The sequence below is a fragment of the Vipera berus genome (genome assembly GCF_964194415.1).
Source record: "Vipera berus genome assembly, chromosome: 2".
Lineage (NCBI taxonomy): Eukaryota > Metazoa > Chordata > Lepidosauria > Squamata > Viperidae > Vipera > Vipera berus.
Window position 1 is genome coordinate 136,155,712 of NC_138203.1, and position 20,945 is coordinate 136,176,656.

Sequence of the window (20,945 nt, forward strand, 5' to 3'; positions counted from 1 at the left end):
TTCTCCTGACATTTTGTGAAGCAGCAATATAATTCTTGTTTTGCTCTAGTTATGGGTGAACTGGTTCCAGATTTCTCCAGCCTGATTGATGATTGAAACTGATGCCATCATATTTACTGTTCTATCAGCTGTTGAGTTTTATCTAATCAGTTCATGGAGCACTTTATTATGGCTCTCCAGGATTTCAATATTTCGTAAGACATAGGAGTGCGTGTAAACTGCATACTGTACTGCTGCTGAGTTTGTTATTTTATTTTATTTTTAATTTTATTTTTCCAAATGCAGAATGTCTAATAATGAATTTGCGTATTTGAACCAGAACTGAATTTTGAAACATGTAGAAGCAGCCAACTACTTATGCAGCAACTCTCATGAAGCACAATGCTGGAAACGTTTGGAGTCAGTCTCAATATTAATGACACAAATATTACTGCTACATAGTTAAAAGATAATATCTGCTCTTGCAAAGGAATTTTAAAAGCTATACCTCTGTCTTGCAAGATGCTAGAAATTCCTAATGGAGAATATTCACCACCTTTCATTTTTAGAATCTCTTACAGTTAATTAAATTAGGAATTTTAAAAAAAATTGTGGTATTAATAGCCTTCTAAGACTGCTTCTGCACTCCCCCATACCACAACATCGGAAAAATAAGAATTGATTTATCTCCCAAGTGTCATTGGGTATAGTACAGGGGTCGGCAACCTCGGCTCTTTTATGACTCGTGGACTTCAACTCCCAGAATTCCTGAGCCAGCATAGCTGGCTCAGGAATTCTGGGAGTTGAAGTCCACGAGTCATAAAAGAGCCGAGGTTGCCGACCCCTGGTATAGTACAAGGTTTATAAGCTGTCTGCGAGTCTCACAGTTCCTTGAGAGACAATTACAGGACCTTCCCCCCCCCCCCCGCTGAATCAAAGCAGGATAATAAGGGCTGTGACATGAAAAAACCAAGGTTTATTCATTCCTCTTTCAAACTCTGCCAGCCCCTTGTCTCTCTTGGCAGTGGACAACTGAAGAGTCATTAAGGTAACTAGCCTCTCCACTTCTTAAAGCTTGAAATGACCTTGAAATTCATGATGCCAGCCATTTGATACCGGCTTGGCCTTCCTCGCTTCCAAGAGAGAGAGAGAAAATCCTGTTCCTTTGGCCTCAAGTACAGCTCTTCTTTGTGCAGAGGTCAAACAGGAGGCTGTTCTGTCTCAATGAAAGAGGCACAGAGATTCCTTTTTTTGTTATTGCTTATGGAGAGAGAAAGAGAGAGAGAAAGACATGGGCAACTTGGCTTTTCAGCAGCTCCTAATCTCTGCAACAGAGGGCTGGTTTCAGAGAAAACTTTGCTGGAGCTAATTTTTGGTGTCAGCCTCAGCTTTTCTTTTCCTTAAAACAAATGAACATACAAAGAAGGACAAATGATAAATAATAATGAAAGTAGTGGAATTGGAAAAATTCTATCTCCAAATATTCTTAATTTGTTCCCAGCCTTTGCAGCAATGATACCCAAGGATAAATAAAGGCCTTTTCTGCCTCTGAAGGGCTATCCTTGAAACTCTTAAGGAACGTGATCCATCCCAAGCACTGTGGCTATTTTTTGTTTCTTTGTTTCGGATGCAGTTAATCAAGAACATGCCTCAAATTATCAAGTTTCCCCTGTCCTGCCCCCCCACCCGATCTCATCTAATTCTGGAATTAGCAGCTGCCATCTTGTCAGCAACCGTTTGAACTTCCTGGCAAAATATTTTGGACAAAAGATGGCAGAAGGGATTGTGGGGGGGGGGAACAAGTTTGTGTGAACATGTATAACACACATGCCCAGTTATACATATTGACTTCATTGTGTTTCAAATATATATATATATATATATATATATATATATATATATATATATATATATATATATATATATATATATATATATATATATATATATATATATATATATATATATATATATATATATATATATATATTTGTTTTCTGAGGTTTTCGCGGGTGCCTGTATGTGGATCCTTGGTTTTTCGGGTTTTTCCCCGCGTAGAACTAGAGGTGTGGGCGCAACGTTTCGACGGAGTCCCATCCGTCATCATCAGGCTTTAGCTTCCTTCTTCTGGGAGAAGCATGTGGCTGTTAGTTCCTCTTTTTTAAACTGCCAGAGGGGGTGTGTTCTGTGGAGGTGTGCTCTGATTGGGTAGGGGACCAAGTGTGTTCTGATTGGGTGGGAGTGTGTTTTGAATGGTGGGTGTGTTCTGATTGGGTGGGGGTGTTCTGAGTGGATGGGCTGGTCTCAGCTGCCAGCTCCAGAACTGAGCTGGTGAGTTGTGCTGCTTTTGTTCGGCTTTGTGTTTGTGGTGGTGCCATGTTTTTATAGTGGGTGTCAGTTTGCTTATTGTGTGGTTTGGAGCTGGCAGCTGAGACCAGCCCATCCACTCAGAACACCCCCCCACCCAATCAGAACACACCCACCATTCAAAACACACTCCCACCCAATAAGAACACACTTGGTCCCCTACCCAATCAGAGCACACCTCCACAGAACACACCCCCTCTGGCAGTTTAAAAAAGAGGAACTAACAGCCACATGCTTCTCCCAGAAGAAGGAAGCTAAAGCCTGATGATGACGGATGGGACTCCGTCGAAACGTTGCGCCCACACCTCTAGTTCTACGCGGGGAAAAACCCGAAAAACCAAGGATCCACATATATATATATATATATATATATATATATATATATATATATATATATATATATATATATATATATATATATATATATATATATATATATATATATATATATATATATATATATATATATATATATATATATATATATATATATATATATATATATATATATATATATATATATATATATATATAATTGCTTTTTGTCAATACAATAATTTATGTTGAATAAAAATTTTACAAGCATCAGTTTGGTTTGGGGATTTTTTTTAAAAAAAAAAAAGAGTGTGAGAGAAAGTGTTACTTTGCCCACTCCAACACAATATGGTTTGTTTGTTCCTTTAAATGAAGGGTTACCATTCAGATAGGTGTGAATTGCGATTCTTGACTTTTTTGGTAACTGAATCAGGAAATTGTGGGTACTGTTTGGGGAGGGTATGTGTTTAGTTTAATGCTTTTATTTTGTTTCTTAAAATGCCATTTTTATGCTTCCTTTTATACCAAAGATGCTTTCCATGTAATTCCGGAAAACTAAGTTTTTTATGATACTTGATAGAGGACTAGAAACTACGCAGAGGTTCAGCTTTTTGGACAAAGTGGAAAAAATATTAAAATATCATTTACATGTTTTGAATATTAAAATATTCCAGCCATCCTCACATCTTTTGCCATATCTGTTTTCTAAAAAAACAAAACAAAACAAACTCTGAAATGGAGTACTGTAGTAAAAGCCTTAGATCACTTCTCAAAGGTTGCTTCAGTACAAGGCTATTTGAAAGTTGCCTTTGATATAGTGCTGAGAAAGCCTTGCCTTCCAATTTATGTAATCTACTTTGATCAAGGCTTCTCTGGACGTTACGCTAAATGGAGATACTAGAAATTCAACAATATCTGGAGTGCCACACAATACATTCCCTACTCTAGCCATTGTAACAATAGCATTTAGCACTTATGTACCACTTCATAGTGCTTTACAGCCCTCTCTAAGCAGTTTACAGACTCAGCATAATGCCCCCAACAATCTGGGTCCTCATTTTATTTACCGACCTTGGCAGGATGGAAGGATGGGTCAACCTTGAGCCGGTCAGGATCAAACTGTTGGCAGTGAACAGAGTCAGCCTGCAGTACTACATTCTAACCACTCCGTCACCACTGTGCAGCTTGTAGCCCAGTTTGAGCTTTCCTTGACATTTCACTTAAGAGTTTCAGAGAGAATGAAGACTGATTTCAGTTTTTTCCATTCAGTAAATAATTTGCTTATCGGTGTTTTCATAATATTCCTATGCTTCTTCCTTTTTGCAGGACTCCTACATTTGCCGGCGGTCTCTTTGCGATTTCCAAGTCCTATTTTGAACATATTGGCTCCTATGATGATCAGATGGAAATCTGGGGAGGGGAAAATGTGGAGATGTCTTTTCGGGTAAGTAGGAAAGCTACAAAATATTCCTTGGTAGTGGAGTATGAATATCTAGATATAACTTTTTTTTAAAAAAGGGGGGCGGGGTTACCAGTTCTCTGAAAAAGCTATCTTTAGAGAGTAAATGAGAGGTAATTGATTTATCATTGCCTGATATCAGTAATGGTGAACCTTTTGGATTCCACGTGTCAAAAATTTGGAAAATGCCTAACTTGACTCTGCTGGGATGTCACACACTTTGCATTCCCTGAACAAAAAAGAAACAATTCTTTACATATTCATTTTTAAAAAAAAAATAGTGCAATCATGGGTGGTGCTATGTGTTGTATAACATAGACATCATATATTATAATGTCAAATAATGACAAAAACGAAATATGAGTAAAACTCATTTTCAGAAAGTCTGGAGGCTGTGAAAGGACACCTCATTCTTGCACAGCCTCTGAATATTGCTTGAGAACAGAGCATGCTTTTCAGACATTTTTGGGTGTTGACGAACACTAGCGTGTCACCCAAAACATCATGGCATGTCACATTTGAACAGGTATCATAGGTTCACCATCATTGTTTGATGTGCTGGTTCAGGATTTTGGAGTTAGGTTTGTCAGTGTACTTTCTCCATGAGAGAACTAGGTTGCATATAAGAGCCTTGGTGGAGCAGTGGGCTAATGCCTCCTTAAGTAACACCAGCTACCTGCAATTAGTGCAGGTTCGCATCCCACCAGGCTCAAGGTTGACTCAGCCTTCCATCCTTCCGAGGTAGGTAAAATGAGGACCCAGATTGTTGGGGGCAATTAAGCTGACTTTGTAATAATGCCGCTTGGGGGGGGTGTGTGAAAGCCCTAATAAGCAGGCATATACATAGAATGAAGGCTACTGCTAAGCTTGTAAGCCGCCCTGAGTCTTCGGAGAAGGGCGGGATATAAATGTAATAAAAATAAATAAATATATCTTGAAAAATATGAAAATTTCAGAGTGAAAATCTATAAACTAATTAAAAGGCCAATATACAGCACCACCACTCACGCAAACAGGGCACAAATGGAGCTTCGTTCATGAGTGGAAAGCGCTTGTGCTTGCGTGCAAAGCTCCATTCACACGAACAGATGGTACTCGCGTGCAAAGCTCACACCAATGGAGCTGTATGTGTACATGTGCACCTGACACACACACACACACACATGCACACGCACACACGCCTTGGGCCGGGCCACCAAGGTGGAAAGGTTGGGGACTGCTGCTTTAAATGAACCGACAAAGTTGTTGTCATGTTTCTTCACATAAGGATTATTTTTATTTCTGCTCTGTTACGATTTTGGTTGTATTTACAACCTAATACTTAAAAGCGGTGAATATGCTGTAAAGTAGTAGCAGTATCATGTAACCTAACAGTGCATAGAATTTGTCACAATAAATTTAAAAATCAGGATAAATCAACATGGGATTGATTACATAGATCTTGTGCACAATATCCTAGCTCTGTGCTTTCAAAATGGAATGGTGTTAATGTGACACTAGTAGCAATAGTAGCAGAAGAAAGTAATAATAAAGAAAACAGTAAAAAAGAAAGTAAAGGGAAGAAAATAGAAGTAGTAAAGAAAGCCATAAAAAGAAAGTAAAGAAAGCAGAAGTAGTAAACAAAGTAGTATTTTTTTTTAAAAAAATGGCTCTGTTGCTATGGAAACAAAACAGGAGGCTGACCAACTATTTCTTTGTATTTGGATTTGCAGTACCGGCTGTCCATCTGGGAGTAAAACTTTCATTTGCTGTCCAATCCAGGGACAGTGATTACCGTGCAGGTGCATAGATGCCATAGCATTGGTTCTTAAACTGTTTGGCCCAATTACCCCTTTTCCTGCTTTCAAATCATTACCCACACACAACCCCCCCCACACACACACACATCCTGCTGTTTTACACAAGAATCTTGACATCAGCAGTCCCAAATTGGATCCTCAGATTAGAAACAAACAATTACAAATGGTTCCATTACCCCCAGGATCCTCCACAATTACTCCCGGTTTTAAGAGCAGTGTTCTATCAACTGATATTGAAGATACAATGAATTATAATTTGTTTCTCTAAGTATGCATTTGATTATAATGAAGAAGAAATAAAACTAAGGATGTACAGAAGTTTTTTTATTAATATATATTTTGCAGTGCAGATGTTTAAGCGGATGCTTTGTCGGTAACTTTGTTGGTAACTTTGCACATTTTTTAAAAAAAAATGTTAAAAGCAAGATATAAAATGCTGTGTGGAGTGCCACCTTGTGGCAAAAAAGAATATGAGACGCAGGAATACTGGTGGGGGGGGGTTAAAGTGAGGTTAAGAACCTCTGGTTCTGTGTTGCAATTTCCTGTAGCTACGTGAAAACAAATGTAAGTTTTTCTCCCTTCAATAGGTACCTTTAAAATGGGAGAGTTCTCTCAGATGAAATGAAAATACAGAAGCCTTTTGTTTAGCTTTTGTCTAACTAAAGTCAGGCATAATGTTAAATTCAAGGTCACCTTCCGTCCAGGAGGTGAATGCAAATGTTTGTGTGTGCTTTCTGCTTTACTTTTGCTCTGACGGTACATTTTCTCACCCAGCATTAAAAATATGATTATTAAAAATAATAAGACAAAAATCAATCCTAGCAATGAACATGTTTTGCAAGACCAAGGTTGGGCAGATGTATAGGCTCAGTTTTTCAGCCAAAGAGAGGACCAGAATCCTTAAAGTATGAATGTAAATCCCAAGCCACAAACATATGCTTGCCTCCCAAGCCTGGCTTGTGGCCTTGCTAAAAATTGCTACCAAGTTGTTTTGAACATGTCAGAGGTGAAATTATTTATTACACGTTTCGTGTATTCCTTAATTCATAAACGTATTACGAATTAAATTAAATTAGATAAAGTTAGATTTCTCTCCTGATCCTCAGTTGGCTAAGAATAGCTCCCAGATGGAGAAGATTACATGTTTTGTTTATCAACATAGTACTACTTATCCAATCGAGTTGCAGGTTGAGTAAATCTTTAACTAAAGCTGTACCCCTCCCAGATTAAGATTCTTTGGAGAGTGGTCCATTCTGGGTTGAACCAGTCCCAGGTATTGGTCAGAGGAGATTTAGAGGGTTGCACTTCCTCAGACTTGAATGCTGTTGATCTTGGGAGCTCCTTGGTTTTCTGGGGCAGGACTCCAGTTTACCTTTTAAAAGGACTGTCTCTTTTAATGCAGGGGGGAAAAACTGGTATCAGACTTGAAAGATATAGAACAGGGGTGGGCAACCTTGGCTCTTTTATGACTCGTGGACTTCAACTCCCAGAATTCCTGAGCCAGCATGGCTCAGCATGGAAACCTCTCCCTTTCCCCTCAGCATGGCTGGCTCAGGAATTCTGGGAGTTGAAGTCCACGAGTCATAAAAAAGAGCCAAGGTTGCCTACCCCTGGCCTAGACCTTTTCTCCTGAAGATACTGCCTGCAAGCACAAGGCCGCCACCTCATCCTCCTAAGAAGAAGATCCTTCTGCTACTTGATGGCAGCCTCTCTCTTGAAGGGGCTTGCTTCTAGGCGGCTGGAATCTGATCCCGGTTCCCGGTTCCTGTTTTAAAAAGAAAAGGCGTGTGAATTTTACATCTTATTTCCTTTGCCTGACTCTGACATTCAGTGCATGACTTTGGGGTTTCCTAGTGGTTTGCATGCTTTCTCTTCCCCTCAGGTCTGGCAGTGTGGAGGCCAGCTGGAAATTATTCCCTGCTCCGTCGTTGGCCATGTATTCCGTTCCAAGAGCCCACACACCTTCCCCAAAGGGACCCAAGTCATTTCTAGGAATCAGGTGCGCTTGGCAGAAGTCTGGATGGATAACTATAAGGAAATCTTCTACAGAAGGAATCAACAGGCCTCCCAGATGTCCAGAGAGGTATGAAGTACTTTCCTTGAGATCTACTTCCCTTAATGTACAAAATCGGTAGGTCTTGTCTTTAAATTCCAAATATTAGGTTTAATGGATTCTATTTCCTCTAAAGAAAGGCGAGATTCTCCAGCTTAGTTGCTGGGAACCTTACCAAAGGAAGAGAAATTTTAGAGTATTTTCCAATTATTATTTCAAAGGCTTAGACACCCTGAGGTGACCTCATTTCTAGAACTGGAGTGACTTGCAAGAGGTTTGGTACAAAAACAGATGAGTTTATAGATTATAAAATCAAGTTGTAGCTTTATCCTTAAGGGCCTCCAGGATCTAATGAAGGAGAGCAACTTGGAAGATCTCAGGGTGAGAAATTTCAATATCTGAAAGTAATCCTAGAAGTCACGTTTTAGCTGGAACTGTCTCAGATTTAATCCATGGATTAAGCAAATCAAAGAAAATAAAGACAGATTAGTTGTTCTAGTAAACAAACTGAAAATGACCCTTTTGTCTGCTTTCTGTGATTCTTTTTAAACATGCACATGTTGTGGCTTTATTAGAAAACATATGGAGACCTCAGTGAACGACTGCAACTGAAGGAAAAGCTACACTGTAAAAATTTCACTTGGTATCTGCAAACTGTTTATCCTGAGATCTTCATTCCAGACCTCACTCCAGCTTTCTATGGAGCGGTAAGTGAAACTACAACTTATCAAGATAACCTATAGAAATAACAGGGTGTCTGTATGAATAAAATCACTACAATTATGCAGGCATCTAGAATATCAAGCACACTGTAGTCAAGAGGAAGTGAATATATCAAGAGAATGAAGAAGATCTTAAAGTCTTCTTAAAGTTGTTGAAGGATTGCAGCCCAATCTGGGGGACTAAATGAATTTGATATATTCATGGGTGTGGTTGTGTGTGTTATAAATGCACTCTCAAACTGGCTTACAGCTGATTGAAAGACCTAAGGAAACAAATCTGTCTTTATTTGGCTCTGCATTTCCCATTCAAGCTGTTCTTGCCATGACTGAGTATTTGAGTGTTCATAAATATTCTAATTCCTAAAAGGATTTATTGACTCTTGTTAGTGTGAGGTACTTAGAGGCAAATTGAACTCAGAAGGGAGATAAAAGAGTTTATATGTTTAGTAAAAGAATGCAAAATTTAAAAAGCACTCTTGTCCAAGGTGCTTAGCTAAAACTCGAAGGTTTGTATGGGTTCGGTTAATATGCTCCTAATTTTATTAAATCTATTCCACTACAGATTAGAAATGAAGGTGCTCAGCAGTGCCTGGATGTTGGAGAAAACAACCATGGTGGAAAGCCTTTAATTTTGTATCCCTGTCATGGGATGGGAGGCAACCAGGTATGGGCTTCGCGAAAATGTACCTCTTATCTCTCTTCCTGCAAACATTGAACCCAGGTTATACCTGTCAAAAAGAGGAAGGAAATAAAGAACCTTTGCTGAAAGTAGAATGGCTGCAGGAACTGAAAGTATTCCATACTTTTATGAAGAAGGTATTAGAACATGGATTAATACTATAACTAGAACACAGAGGAATGAAAAATAGATACAGAGAAGCATAAACTTGAAGTTGCTTGGAAAAGTGTAAAAGGGATGCTGCAAAGAGCCATGGAAGCACTGGGAGTTACAGTAATGGGAAATATTAAAATTTATGAGGTAAAAGTTGCTATGAATGACTGACGGTTGTAAAAATGTGGATGAGAAATTATATATCACAAAAAAGATAATTTCTAAGAACAATGACAATAAGCGACAGCTAAGATTAAAAGAGCAGATGAAATACAGACAGATAGGATGAAAATAAAATTGCTTTAGAAGGGGGCTAAATAATGAATATTCAGAGTAGATAAAATGGCAGCAAAAGGGAAGACATTATTTTGGCTGAGACTGAAGTGAGGGAATGAGTTATTTTAGAGATTTAATTTTTTAAAAAAAATATTAAGTTTTAACTAGAATAATAAAAGGTAATAGAAATTATTATCTTTAGAAAGAGAGAGAGACAGGAACAGAGTGAGAAAAGAAAGTATAAAAAACCCCTCCTCCCCTCAAGAAAGTGAGTTCCCACCATCATCATGGCAAGTATAAACAATATGTCTAGTCTAACGAAGAGAAGGACGAGAAGGGACATGATAGCAGTGTTCCAATATCTCAGGGGCTGCCACAAAGAAGAGGGAGTCAAGCTATTCTCCAAAGCACCTGAAGGCAGGACAAGAAGCAACGGATGGAAACTAGTCAAGGAGAGAAGCAACCTAGAACTGAGGAGAAACTTCCTGACAGTTAGAACAATTAACCAGTGGAACACCACCTGCCTCCAGAGGTGGTGAATGCTCCAACACTGGAAGTTTTTAAGAAGAGACTGGACAGTCATTTGCCTGAAATGGTATAGGGTTTCTAGCCTGAGCAGGGGGTTGAACTAGATTACCTCCAAGGTCCCTACCAACTACTACTTCTTCTTCTTCTTCTTCTTCTTATTATTATTATTATTATTATTATTATTATTATTATTATTATTATTATTATTATTATTCGGGAGAAGGGCGGTATAGAAATCAAATTATTATTAAATTAAATAATTATTATTATTATTATTATTATTATTATTATTATTATTATTATTATTATTATTATTATTTTTCATGATCTCTTCACCTCCTCTTAGCTAACAAATATAAAACCTTTCATCCCATAACCTATCTCTTAACGATAGGCAAATCAATAAGTAATGTCTTCTTCAAACCTATTGCCAGTAAAAGATCTAAACAAATATCTGGGATTTTAACATTAATATACGTAAAACTCAACATTCCATATCTCATCCATAAGAAAATCCCATTTAAAGTTATAAAATGGTCCCAATATCATAATGTAAACAAAATAACCCAAATTTAACATGACAAAAAGAGACCATTTCTCCTTTATAAATTGATATATGCAAAACTCAATATTCCATCTCTCATCCATAAGAAAATCCCATTTAAAGTTATAAAATGGTCCAAATATCATAATGTAAACAAAGTAACCCAAATTTAACATGACAAAAAAGAGACCATTCTCCTTTATAAGACAAGCTCCCATACACAATTTTATCAACTTATCGTGTTCAACTAAACATTCCATATCTCCACTTTAAACTATAAACACACCCACATTTCAAAATAAAGTAATCCCATTATCCTAATATAAACCAAAAGACTATAATGTAACAGTGAGAAATAATTTTCCTTTAAAAAGACAAGTCCTCCAAACTTCCTTAGTTTAAATTAAAAAATAAAGGTAAAGGTAAAGGTTCCCCCGCACATGCGTGCTAGTCGTTTCCGACTCTAGGGGCCGGTGCTCATCTCCGTTTCAAAGCCGAAGAGCCAGCGCTTGTCCAAGGACGTCTCCGTGTTCATGTGGCCGGCATGACTAGACGCCAAAGGCGCACGGAACGCTGTTACCTTCCCACCGTAGTGGTCCCTATTTTTCTACTTGCATTTTTACGTGCTTTCGAACTGCTAGGTTGGCAGAAGCTGGGACGAGTAACAGGCGCTCACTCTGTTACGCGGCACTCGGGATTCGACCCGCCAAACTGCCGACCTTCTGATCGACAAGCTCAGCGTCCTAACCCACTGAGCCACCGCGTCCCTTTTAAATTAAAAAATAACACCAGTTAAATGCAAAGCTAGTTTATGTAGTATAAAGTTAGTATTACATAAAGTAAGTATAGGAAAAAGCTTTTACAACATATTACAGTAAATGTAAGCAAATCCAGTATAACACATTTTTCCAATTAAATTATCAATAAATCCAGAAAGACCCACCCAAAATGACATATCTCATTTTATCCCTGGTTGAATAAAACAGCTTTGTACTTTTGTACACAGTCTTTCTCTGTAATCCATTCAGATGGCTGTTGATCGACATTGCAAATTTCTTTATAACTCTCTGTTTTATAAATACCACAAAAGGAAATTATTCGAACCATTCTCTGGGATTATTTTCATGTCTTTCATTTTGAAAACCTCATCCAGTTTTTTTCTTTATGTTGTTGTTAGTTGCGAAGTCGTGTCCGACCCATCGCAACCCTATGGACAATGTTCCTCCAGGCCTTCCTGTCCTCTACCATCTTCTGGAGTCCATCTAGGCTCACGCCTACTGCTTCAGTGACTTTTTTTCTTTATATCTGGTGACAAATTCAGAATTTCATTCGTATTTTCTTCAAATAACTTTTGCTGCATATTTTGTTCTGTAAATGTCTTTGTCTAGGAACAAACCCTTCCCAAGAAGGCACAACATGGATGACATGATTGAATCAAATTCATGATCCAGGTCCCTGTGCACTTCCTTAAAGATGTTCCTAGTTCCCTGGGCCCTAGTTCAATCTCAAAAACATTTTTTCTTTCCCTCAAGCATACATTTAAAGACCTTAATATTCAAAGGCCAAGAACTCCAACATTTATCTAACCGTTCTCATTTATTTTTATCTAGTCTCCCACCTCCTCTTTCTTAGGGAAGGTGGTTGAGAAGATGGTCATGATGCAGCTGGAGAGGATCTTGGATGAGACAGATCATCTGGACCCCTTCCAGTCAGGTTTCAGGCCCAGATGCTGGAAAGATATTGTCAGGCTTTTGGATGACCTCTGGCAGGAGCGGGATGGAGGTAGTACATCCATCCTGGTTCTTTTTGACTTCTGGGCAGCCTTTGATACCATTGGATCCTTTTGGTATCCTTTTGGATCAGTCTTGGGAGCTGGGGATGGAGGGGGGCACACTTTTGTGCTGGTTCACCTCCTTCCTCCATGACCCGTTCCAATCGGTGCTGTCCAGCCCACAGCTCACAGTAGTCAAGCTGGGAGGGGATCAGGGCATGAGTGATTGACCAAAGGGCCTTCCAATCCAAGCTAAAGTGGAACTGGTGCACCACACGGAGCTGTGCAAAGGCCCCTTTGGTCACAGCTGCCACTTGCCACTTACTCTTTAAGAAGAAGCTTAGCTCAAGAGAATGCCCAGGTAGTGCACCACTCCTGAATGGAGATGTCTTATCCAAGAATTTAGATGAAACACCCTGGTTCATGGGATCCTAATATCCACATCCATTCAGTCTTGGTAGGATTGATTTCGAATCGGTTCCATGCCACCCAGCCCTGCCCAGCTTCTAAATGTTGGCATAAGACCTCAACAAACTCATTGTTGTTTGTAAGAGTAAACCTCTGCCCATATTTTTTTTAAATTAGTGGGAATTTGAAATGTCTGGAAGGCATAAAGTAAGTTGAATGGGTTATTTAAGAAGCTGGTTTGTTCAAAAAGAGAGAGGGTCAAGGATGGATGAACGTAGCCTGAATACAGTAGGAAGTAATCAGTACAAATAGTCCTCGACTTATGACCACAATTGAGCCCAAAATTTCTATTGCTAAGTGAAGACAGTTGTGGAGTGAATTTTACCTCAGTTTACGACTTTTCTTGTCACAGTTGTTAAGTGAACCCCCGGAGTTAAGTTAGTAACACGGTTGTTCAGTGAATCTGGCTTCCTCTATTGACTTTGCTTGTCAGAAGGTCACAAGAAGGGATCCCATGACCCTGGGACACTGCAACTGTCATAAATATGAGCCGGTTGCCAAGCATCTGAATTTTGGTCATTTGATGCTGTGGGGATGCAGCAGCAGTCATAAGTGTGAAAAATAGTTATCTTTCAGTGCGGAATAGTCATTAAATGAACTGTTGTAAGTTGAGGACTACCTGTGTAAAAGAAATATATGGAGAGGTTTGGTCATATATAGACAAAGGATAATTTAAGTATCTAAAGGAAAAGTAAATGAGCTGAGAGAAAACGGAAAGATGGAAAAATAGTAGTTGGATGAAGTTTATGAGATCCTAAAAGAGAGAGAGAGAGAGAGGGGAGGAGGAGGAGGAGGAAGGAGCCACTCTAAAGAGTGAATGGCAATGTAGGAAATATATGGGGCTGGTGCAATGATTTGTGAAGACAGAAAAGTCTAGAAATGTAATGAACAAAGTTGGTGTACTGAAGTATTAAAATCTCCTTTAGAAAAACATTAAAATTTTGGCTTTGTTTCTAATAGTAAAAGCTTCTTTAAAAGCCTCCCTGTTTTGCTTTTAGTATTTTGAATACACATCCCAGCGAGATCTGCGACACAACATTGGCAAGCAGCTCTGCCTCCGAGCCAAGAAGGGGGCTGTTGAGTTGGGAGACTGTCACTATACAGGGAAACACTCCCGAGTGCCAGAAAATGAAGAATGGGAACTGACACATGTGAGTTTAATCTTTGAAGTTTCAGATAAATATGCTCTTCTTTAACTCATCTCTTTCCAGATCAGCTATTTCTGCCTGCAGCCAGTCTCACATTACTTGCCAGCCAAATATTTCTTATTGTGGCTGGGAACTATACAATTACATAGAATTCATATAAAAGACAGATAGGCAGGCAAGCAGAAACTAGCCAAAGTCCAGAACATAATGCCTTTCCTGGTAAGGAATCTATTAACACATCTGGTTGCTAAAATTGCACTGACAATTAAAAATACAATTTCAGAGTCGGTTTTGAAGGTCGCCATTTGCATTACTGTGAAAAAAACTGAGCTCTTCCTTCAAAAGAAAATCTGAAGCAAAAGTAGCATATGGGGGTGGCTGGTGGTAATAAGAACTTTAGGAAATACCTGAAGTCATCATGACTTCAGTCTCTGCTACAAAAATCATGGCTTTTTCTGCCATGGCACCGGCCTCTGGAACATCATTCTCTCCAAGCTGAGGCTGGCCCCATCCTCAAAATGTGGCTGTGTCAAAAGGCTTAAGGGAAATGAAATTTACTGAGATGGCTACATTGCTTGCAATATTGAAGATGCTTTTTCCTAGTCTTTTTAATAATATTGTTGCTTTTATTATGGTATGTTTGCTTTAAAAAAAAACTATCCCACCTTTTGTATGTTCAGATTTTTTTGTATGCCACCCAGAGTCCTATTTGTGAGATGGGCAGATATATAAAAAGTAAGGAGGGAGGGAGGGAGGGAGGGAGGGAGGGAGGAAGGAAGGAAGGAAGGAAGGAAGGAAGGATAGATAAAATTAGATTTCTGTCAGATTTCTTTGAGAGTAAAAAAAAGCTGGATAAGGGGAAAGGTGAAATTTATATATTTAATTTATATGCTGCCCATCTCACTATCAGGCAACTTTGGGCAAAATGGCAAAAGACATTTGAACAGAAGGAGTCTGCCAAATTTTGATTACTCTAGGCATGCTTATTGATGCAGTGAAGCCAAATTAAATATTTGAAACATGTTTTTTTAAAAGAAATCCTTAAATCATCTTTGGAATTAATGCCCAATCAACCGTCCTCTTAACCATTCCATGATTTTTTTCTGAAGGGAGAGAGAAACATCAAACATCACCTAGCAGTCAACCAGAAGAGCTGCTCAGTTTTCATTTTGTAGCTGTGGGAATTAAATGAAGTTTCAAGACCAGATAAATATTTAAGGAGATAGTTCGTGTGTACTTAAATGTTGCTGTAACCCTGTGAATCTCCTCGTCCCTTGTCTTTCTCCAAAGTCCGTAGAAGGCTTTTTCAGAGAAAGACACATTTTCACAGAAGAGGCTGTTTGGTTAAGCCCTCCAGATGTGAACCAGCGTTGGCAGTTCAGATGATGTCATGGAGGATTAAGAAGCGGAAGTCTAACTCCATGTTCAGATATCATGATTTTGTCAGTGCAGAAGCTGAGAGGGATATATTTCCACCCATATCTGCACATAAAAGAATTGCTTTTTCCCTCCCACCTGCAGATGAGAGAAGTTGTCCTCCTTTTGCTACCTACTACACAGGAAGTGGTTTGAGTGTGCTCCAGGTGGTGATATTGACATCAGCAAATGTGACTGTTACTAGCTTTTCTCAAAGGGTAGGGCATAGGTTGACTAAATGGGAGCCCACACTGGAAGATGGTCCGTGTGGAAGCATGGCCAACATGCCCTGTCCTTTTGTGTAGAACAGGGGTCTTCAAACTTGGCCCTTTTATGACTTCTGGACTTCGACTCCCAGAATTCCTCAGCCAGCATGCCTGGCTGAGGAATTCTGGGAGTTGAAGTCCACAAGTCATAAAAGGGCCAAGTTTAAAGACCCCTGGTGTAGAGCACCTTCTTGGCTTAACAGAACCTCTAGCTTTAGAATTTCCCTCCAAGAAACAAGAGATATTAAAGTTCTGCTCCCAGAATTCCTAGCCACTTTAGCCAGTGGAGTCTTTGATATGTTCTATCTCAACAATATGCTTTTTGTTTTTGTTTTTGTGTGTGTGTGTTTTTTAGGATCACCTGCTTAAGAATGTAGCAATTAACTGGTGTTTGTCTGCAAGAGGTGAGCATCCATCCATGGCTCCCTGCAACACTGCAGATGCTCATCAGATTTGGCACTTCAGCTAAAGAGGCCAAGAAAAAGACCCAAGCAGCTCTGGAATGCATCTCCTGTCAAAGCTCTCATTCTTTTGAACTCACTTTTCCAGCAACAGTACATTTCACGAAACAAGAAGGGGAACCAATTTGCTGCATAACCCAAAATTTGCCTGTAACAACACTTTTGTGCCTTTTGTAATAAGAAGGTCAAAACAGCCAACCTTAGTATATCGGTTTACTTGGGCTTTCTGGATAGAAATAATAACAAGCTGGTATGTTTGCTCTTTAGAATACTAGATATATTATCAGTCAAACATCCACTATCTGAGGCAAACAATACTGGTGATGTTCGTATGGCTACAGAGAAAAAGTGGCCATTGGCCAGATGTGAAACATTCCCCTAATTTTTTATGTTGTGAGTATTATAGGAAGTAGTGGTTTGAGGCTCAGTCCTAAGAAATAAATTATCTGTGTATAGTTTAGAGAATAATTGGATGCCAAAGACAATGACTTTAATCTGTTACATAGGAAACATGGCTTCTGAAAATAACTGAGCATTGGAAGAAGAAATCTCCACAGTTCTAATGCTGTCTTAAAGGTCTCTGCCCTGACATGCAGGTGAGCAGCTGGTAAACCTCTGCTTCCAAAGGCTCAGTGCAGCCACCTGCAATTAAAATAGTAACTGCTGGGCCTGCAGTATTGTTGTGCGACTGAAATCCTAGCCCCTTTGCACAGGCTGTGGCCCGTGTTTTACCTCAAGCTTCGGAATTTTTGCCAGCATTGCTGCAGGTAGCAACTGATGATTCTGTGGAAGAATTAAAACTGTGTCTTCTAGCTGTTCAGTCCTCTCCCAACAAATTGAGGAGAAGGAATGCAGTAAGGTTGTGTCATGTCTGAATGGCCCTGTACCTAAGCTTCAGGTGCCTTTTGTCCTCCTAACTCCTACAGTCTAGGCCAGGGGTAGGCAACCTTGGCTCTTTTCTGACTTGTGGACTTCAACTCCCAGAATTCCTGAGTCAGCCATGCTGAGGGGAAAGGGAGAGTTTCCAAGCTGAGCCATGCTGGCTCAGGAATTCTGGGAGTTGAAGTCCACAAGTCATAAAAGAGCCAAGGTTGCCTACCCCTGGTCTAGGCCTTCAGAAGGCTGCCACTTGCTTCCATTCTTCAAGACTAAACAGCCCAGCCTGGCTTTCTTAGATTGCAGTGGTGAGATGGTATCTGTCTTGATTTCAGATACATCCATAGCTTTAGCTGTACACTGCAGTGCTGGTAATAAGGAAAGCTGCTAATGTGCCTTAAAAAAACAAAACAAAAACTAGCAGAGCAAGAAGCTGTATCTCATGAGAAACTATCTGCCAAGCTAATTGCTTACTCACATGAGCGATGGGAGTTAAAGTAACTCAAAAACCAAATTTTGGGTGTGTGTGTGTACGTTTGTGTTTGCTTTTTGTTGACAAGAAATACCCACCAGGAAAAGTAAAGTGAGTAAAGTGATCATGGTTACTGCTAATCACAGTGATCTGCTAAACCAAAAAAAATGCCCCTTATTATTTGTTTGTAATGTTTTAAAGAAAACATTCAGATGTACATTTCTTGAATTTCCTCGGATAAGGGGCAGGAGGGAAAGAGTCCTCTCTCTAACTTTCTCATAACTGACAATGGTGGTGATACTTGTAATTTATAAATAATTAGCATTTTCACCTTCAGTGGAATGTATAAGTCGAAAGGGAAACATAAATTCTGGATTTTTGTAAGTACTGGATATTTTATGAGCACACCAAACTTTTAAATGTTGATTGGTTGACAATACAGATCAAAATCTATCTGTGCACGATTCCATCTTTCCATTTTGTAAGGGACAAGGCTGGTTTCTGTACAATTATTTTAGCATTTTTGAAGAATGGTGACACAGGGAAAGATTTTGAATGCAGAAGCTAACATGAGAGGTTTTGGTTCATTTGCAGAAAAAAAAAATCAGTTGAAACAAAGTCTTGCTCTGGTAATCCTGACTGGAAATAATAAAGCTGATAACTATTTTATGAGAAAATTATTTCTGTGTTGGGTTCGTTTTCTTTTCACTAATTATTCTGCATTTCTTTATAGAGCACACTCCCCTCCCCCAGCTCCATTCTGCAGTGACACTATTTCATTTAAAGGAGATTGGCAGTCATACAAGCTATACAAGTAGTTCTCCTGCTTAGGGGGGGGGGGCTGGACTAGAAGATCTCCAAGGTCCCTTCCAGATTCTATTCTATTCTATTCTATTCTATTCTATTCTATTCTATTCTATTCTATTCTATTCTATTCTATTCTATTCTATTCTATTCTATTCTATTCTATTCTATTCTATTCTATTCTATTCTATTCTATTCTTCCATTCCTTATTCTATTCTATTCTTCCATTCCTTATTCTATTCCAATCTTCTTATTCTATTCTATTCTATTCTATTCTATTCTATTCTATTTTATTCTATTCTATTCTATTCTATTCTATTCTATTCTATTCTATTCTATTCTATTCTATTCTATTCTATTCTATTCTTCCATTCCTTATTCTATTCTATTCTTCCATTCCTTATTCTATTCCAATCTTCTTATTCTATTCTATTCTATTCTATTCTATTCTATTCTATTCTATTCTATTCTATTCTATTCTATTCTATTCTTCCATTCCTTATTCTATTCTATTCTTCCATTCCTTATTCTATTCCAATCTTCTTATTCTATTCTATTCTATTCTATTCTATTCTATTCTATTCTATTCTATTCTATTCTATTCTATTCTATTCTATTCTATTCTATTCTATTCTTCCATTCCTTATTCTATTCTATTCTTCCATTCCTTATTCTATTCCAATCTTCTTATTCTATTCTATTCTATTCTATTCTATTCTATTCTATTCTATTTTATTCTATTCTATTCTATTCTATTCTATTCTATTCTATTCTATTCTATTCTATTCTATTCTATTCTATTCTATTCTATTCTTCCATTCCTTATTCTATTCTATTCTTCCATTCCTTATTCTATTCCAATCTTCTTATTCTATTCTATTCTATTCTATTCTATTCTATTCTATTCTATTCTATTCTATTCTATTCTATTCTATTCTATTCTATTCTTCCATTCCTTATTCTATTCTATTCTTCCATTCCTTATTCTATTCCAATCTTCTTATTCTATTCTATTCTATTCTATTCTATTCTATTCTATTCTATTCTATTCTATTCTATTCTTCCATTCCTTATTCTATTCTATTCTTCCATTCCTTATTCTATTCCAATCTTCCTATTCTATTCTATTCTATTCTATTCTATTCTATTCTATTCTATTCTATTCTATTCTATTCTATTCTATTCTATTCTATTCTATTCTATTCTATTCTATTCTATTCTATTCTATTCTATTCTATTCTATTCTATTCTTTACAACCACAATTGAGCCCAAAATTTATGTTGCTAAGCAAGGCAGTGAGTTTGACCCCATTTTACAATATTTATTGCCACAGTTGTTAAGCGAATCACTGCAGTAGTTAGGTGAATCAGGAGGTCATTAAATGAATCTGGCTTCCCCCATTGGCTTTGCTCATCAGAAGCCAGCTGAGAAGGTCACAAATGGTGGTCACGTGATTCCCCCGGGACAGTTCAGCTGTCATAAAGACATGGCAGTTGCCAAGCGCCTGAGTTTTGATCACATGACCATGGGGATACTGCAAAGTGTGAAAACTGGCCGTAAGTCACTTTTTCCAGTGCCATTGTAACTTCAAATGATCACTAAATGAATGGTTGTAAATGAAACTGGGCTGGAAGAGCATGTGAGATTTATTTTTTTCCATTGCTTCTTCCAAAATATGTTTCATCCTTTCAGACTGTTCACAAACATGGTTCACAGGTGAATCATTTATATCCCTACATCACGCATAGAGTCAATAGTTCCCATCTGGTGGAATCAACATATTTTGGTTACTTTTAATATTGGTCAGATTAAACTTTGTATTGACTAGTTCTCCCTGAAATCCTCTACTCGCATCTCTTACTTTGTTCACTTTCACAGGCTTCGTCTCAATCCCGCCAAGACTGAGTGGCTGTGCATATCGGCATCTCGGGTCAACCAGACTATTCCATCTCTAACGATGGGGGGTGAGGTGTTACCCCCCGTTGATAGGGCTCGCAACGTGGGCGTCCTCCTGGATTCACGACTCAATTTTGAAGACCATATAGGAGCCGTGACCAGGGGGGCTTTTGCCCAGGTTCGCCTGGTGCGCCAGTTGCGACCCTATCTGGACCGAGATGCCCTACGCACAGTCACTCATGCGCTCGTGACCTCCCGTTTAGACTACTGCAATGCTCTCTACATGGGGCTGCCCTTGAAGACCACTCGGAGGCTTCAGCTGGTGCAGAATGCGGCCGCGCGAGTTGTGATGGGGGTTTCCCGATACTCCCATGTAACACCTCTACTCCGCGAGCTGCATTGGCTTCCGGTTGCCCTCCGGGTGAGATTCAAGGTGCTGGTGATGACCTATAAAGCCCTAAATGGCTTGGGTCCGGGATATCTGAGGGAAC

The 20,945-nt window shown here is 38.8% G+C and overlaps 1 protein-coding gene across 1 annotated transcript in view; it reads left to right on the forward strand.

Annotated features, from left to right (window-relative positions):
* GALNT6 (polypeptide N-acetylgalactosaminyltransferase 6) overlaps window positions 1-18,589 on the forward strand; it is a 76,247-nt gene extending 57,658 nt beyond the window's left edge. Inside the window, exons 6-11 of the mRNA XM_081321236.1 lie at window positions 3,988-4,105; window positions 7,802-8,002; window positions 8,548-8,679; window positions 9,257-9,358; window positions 14,112-14,264; window positions 16,299-18,589. Of these exons, the coding sequence (XP_081177362.1) occupies window positions 3,988-4,105; window positions 7,802-8,002; window positions 8,548-8,679; window positions 9,257-9,358; window positions 14,112-14,264; window positions 16,299-16,412 (820 nt within the window). The 3' untranslated portion in view covers window positions 16,413-18,589. The remainder of the gene's footprint in view (window positions 1-3,987; window positions 4,106-7,801; window positions 8,003-8,547; window positions 8,680-9,256; window positions 9,359-14,111; window positions 14,265-16,298) is intronic.
* Window positions 18,590-20,945: the final 2,356 nt, after the last annotated feature.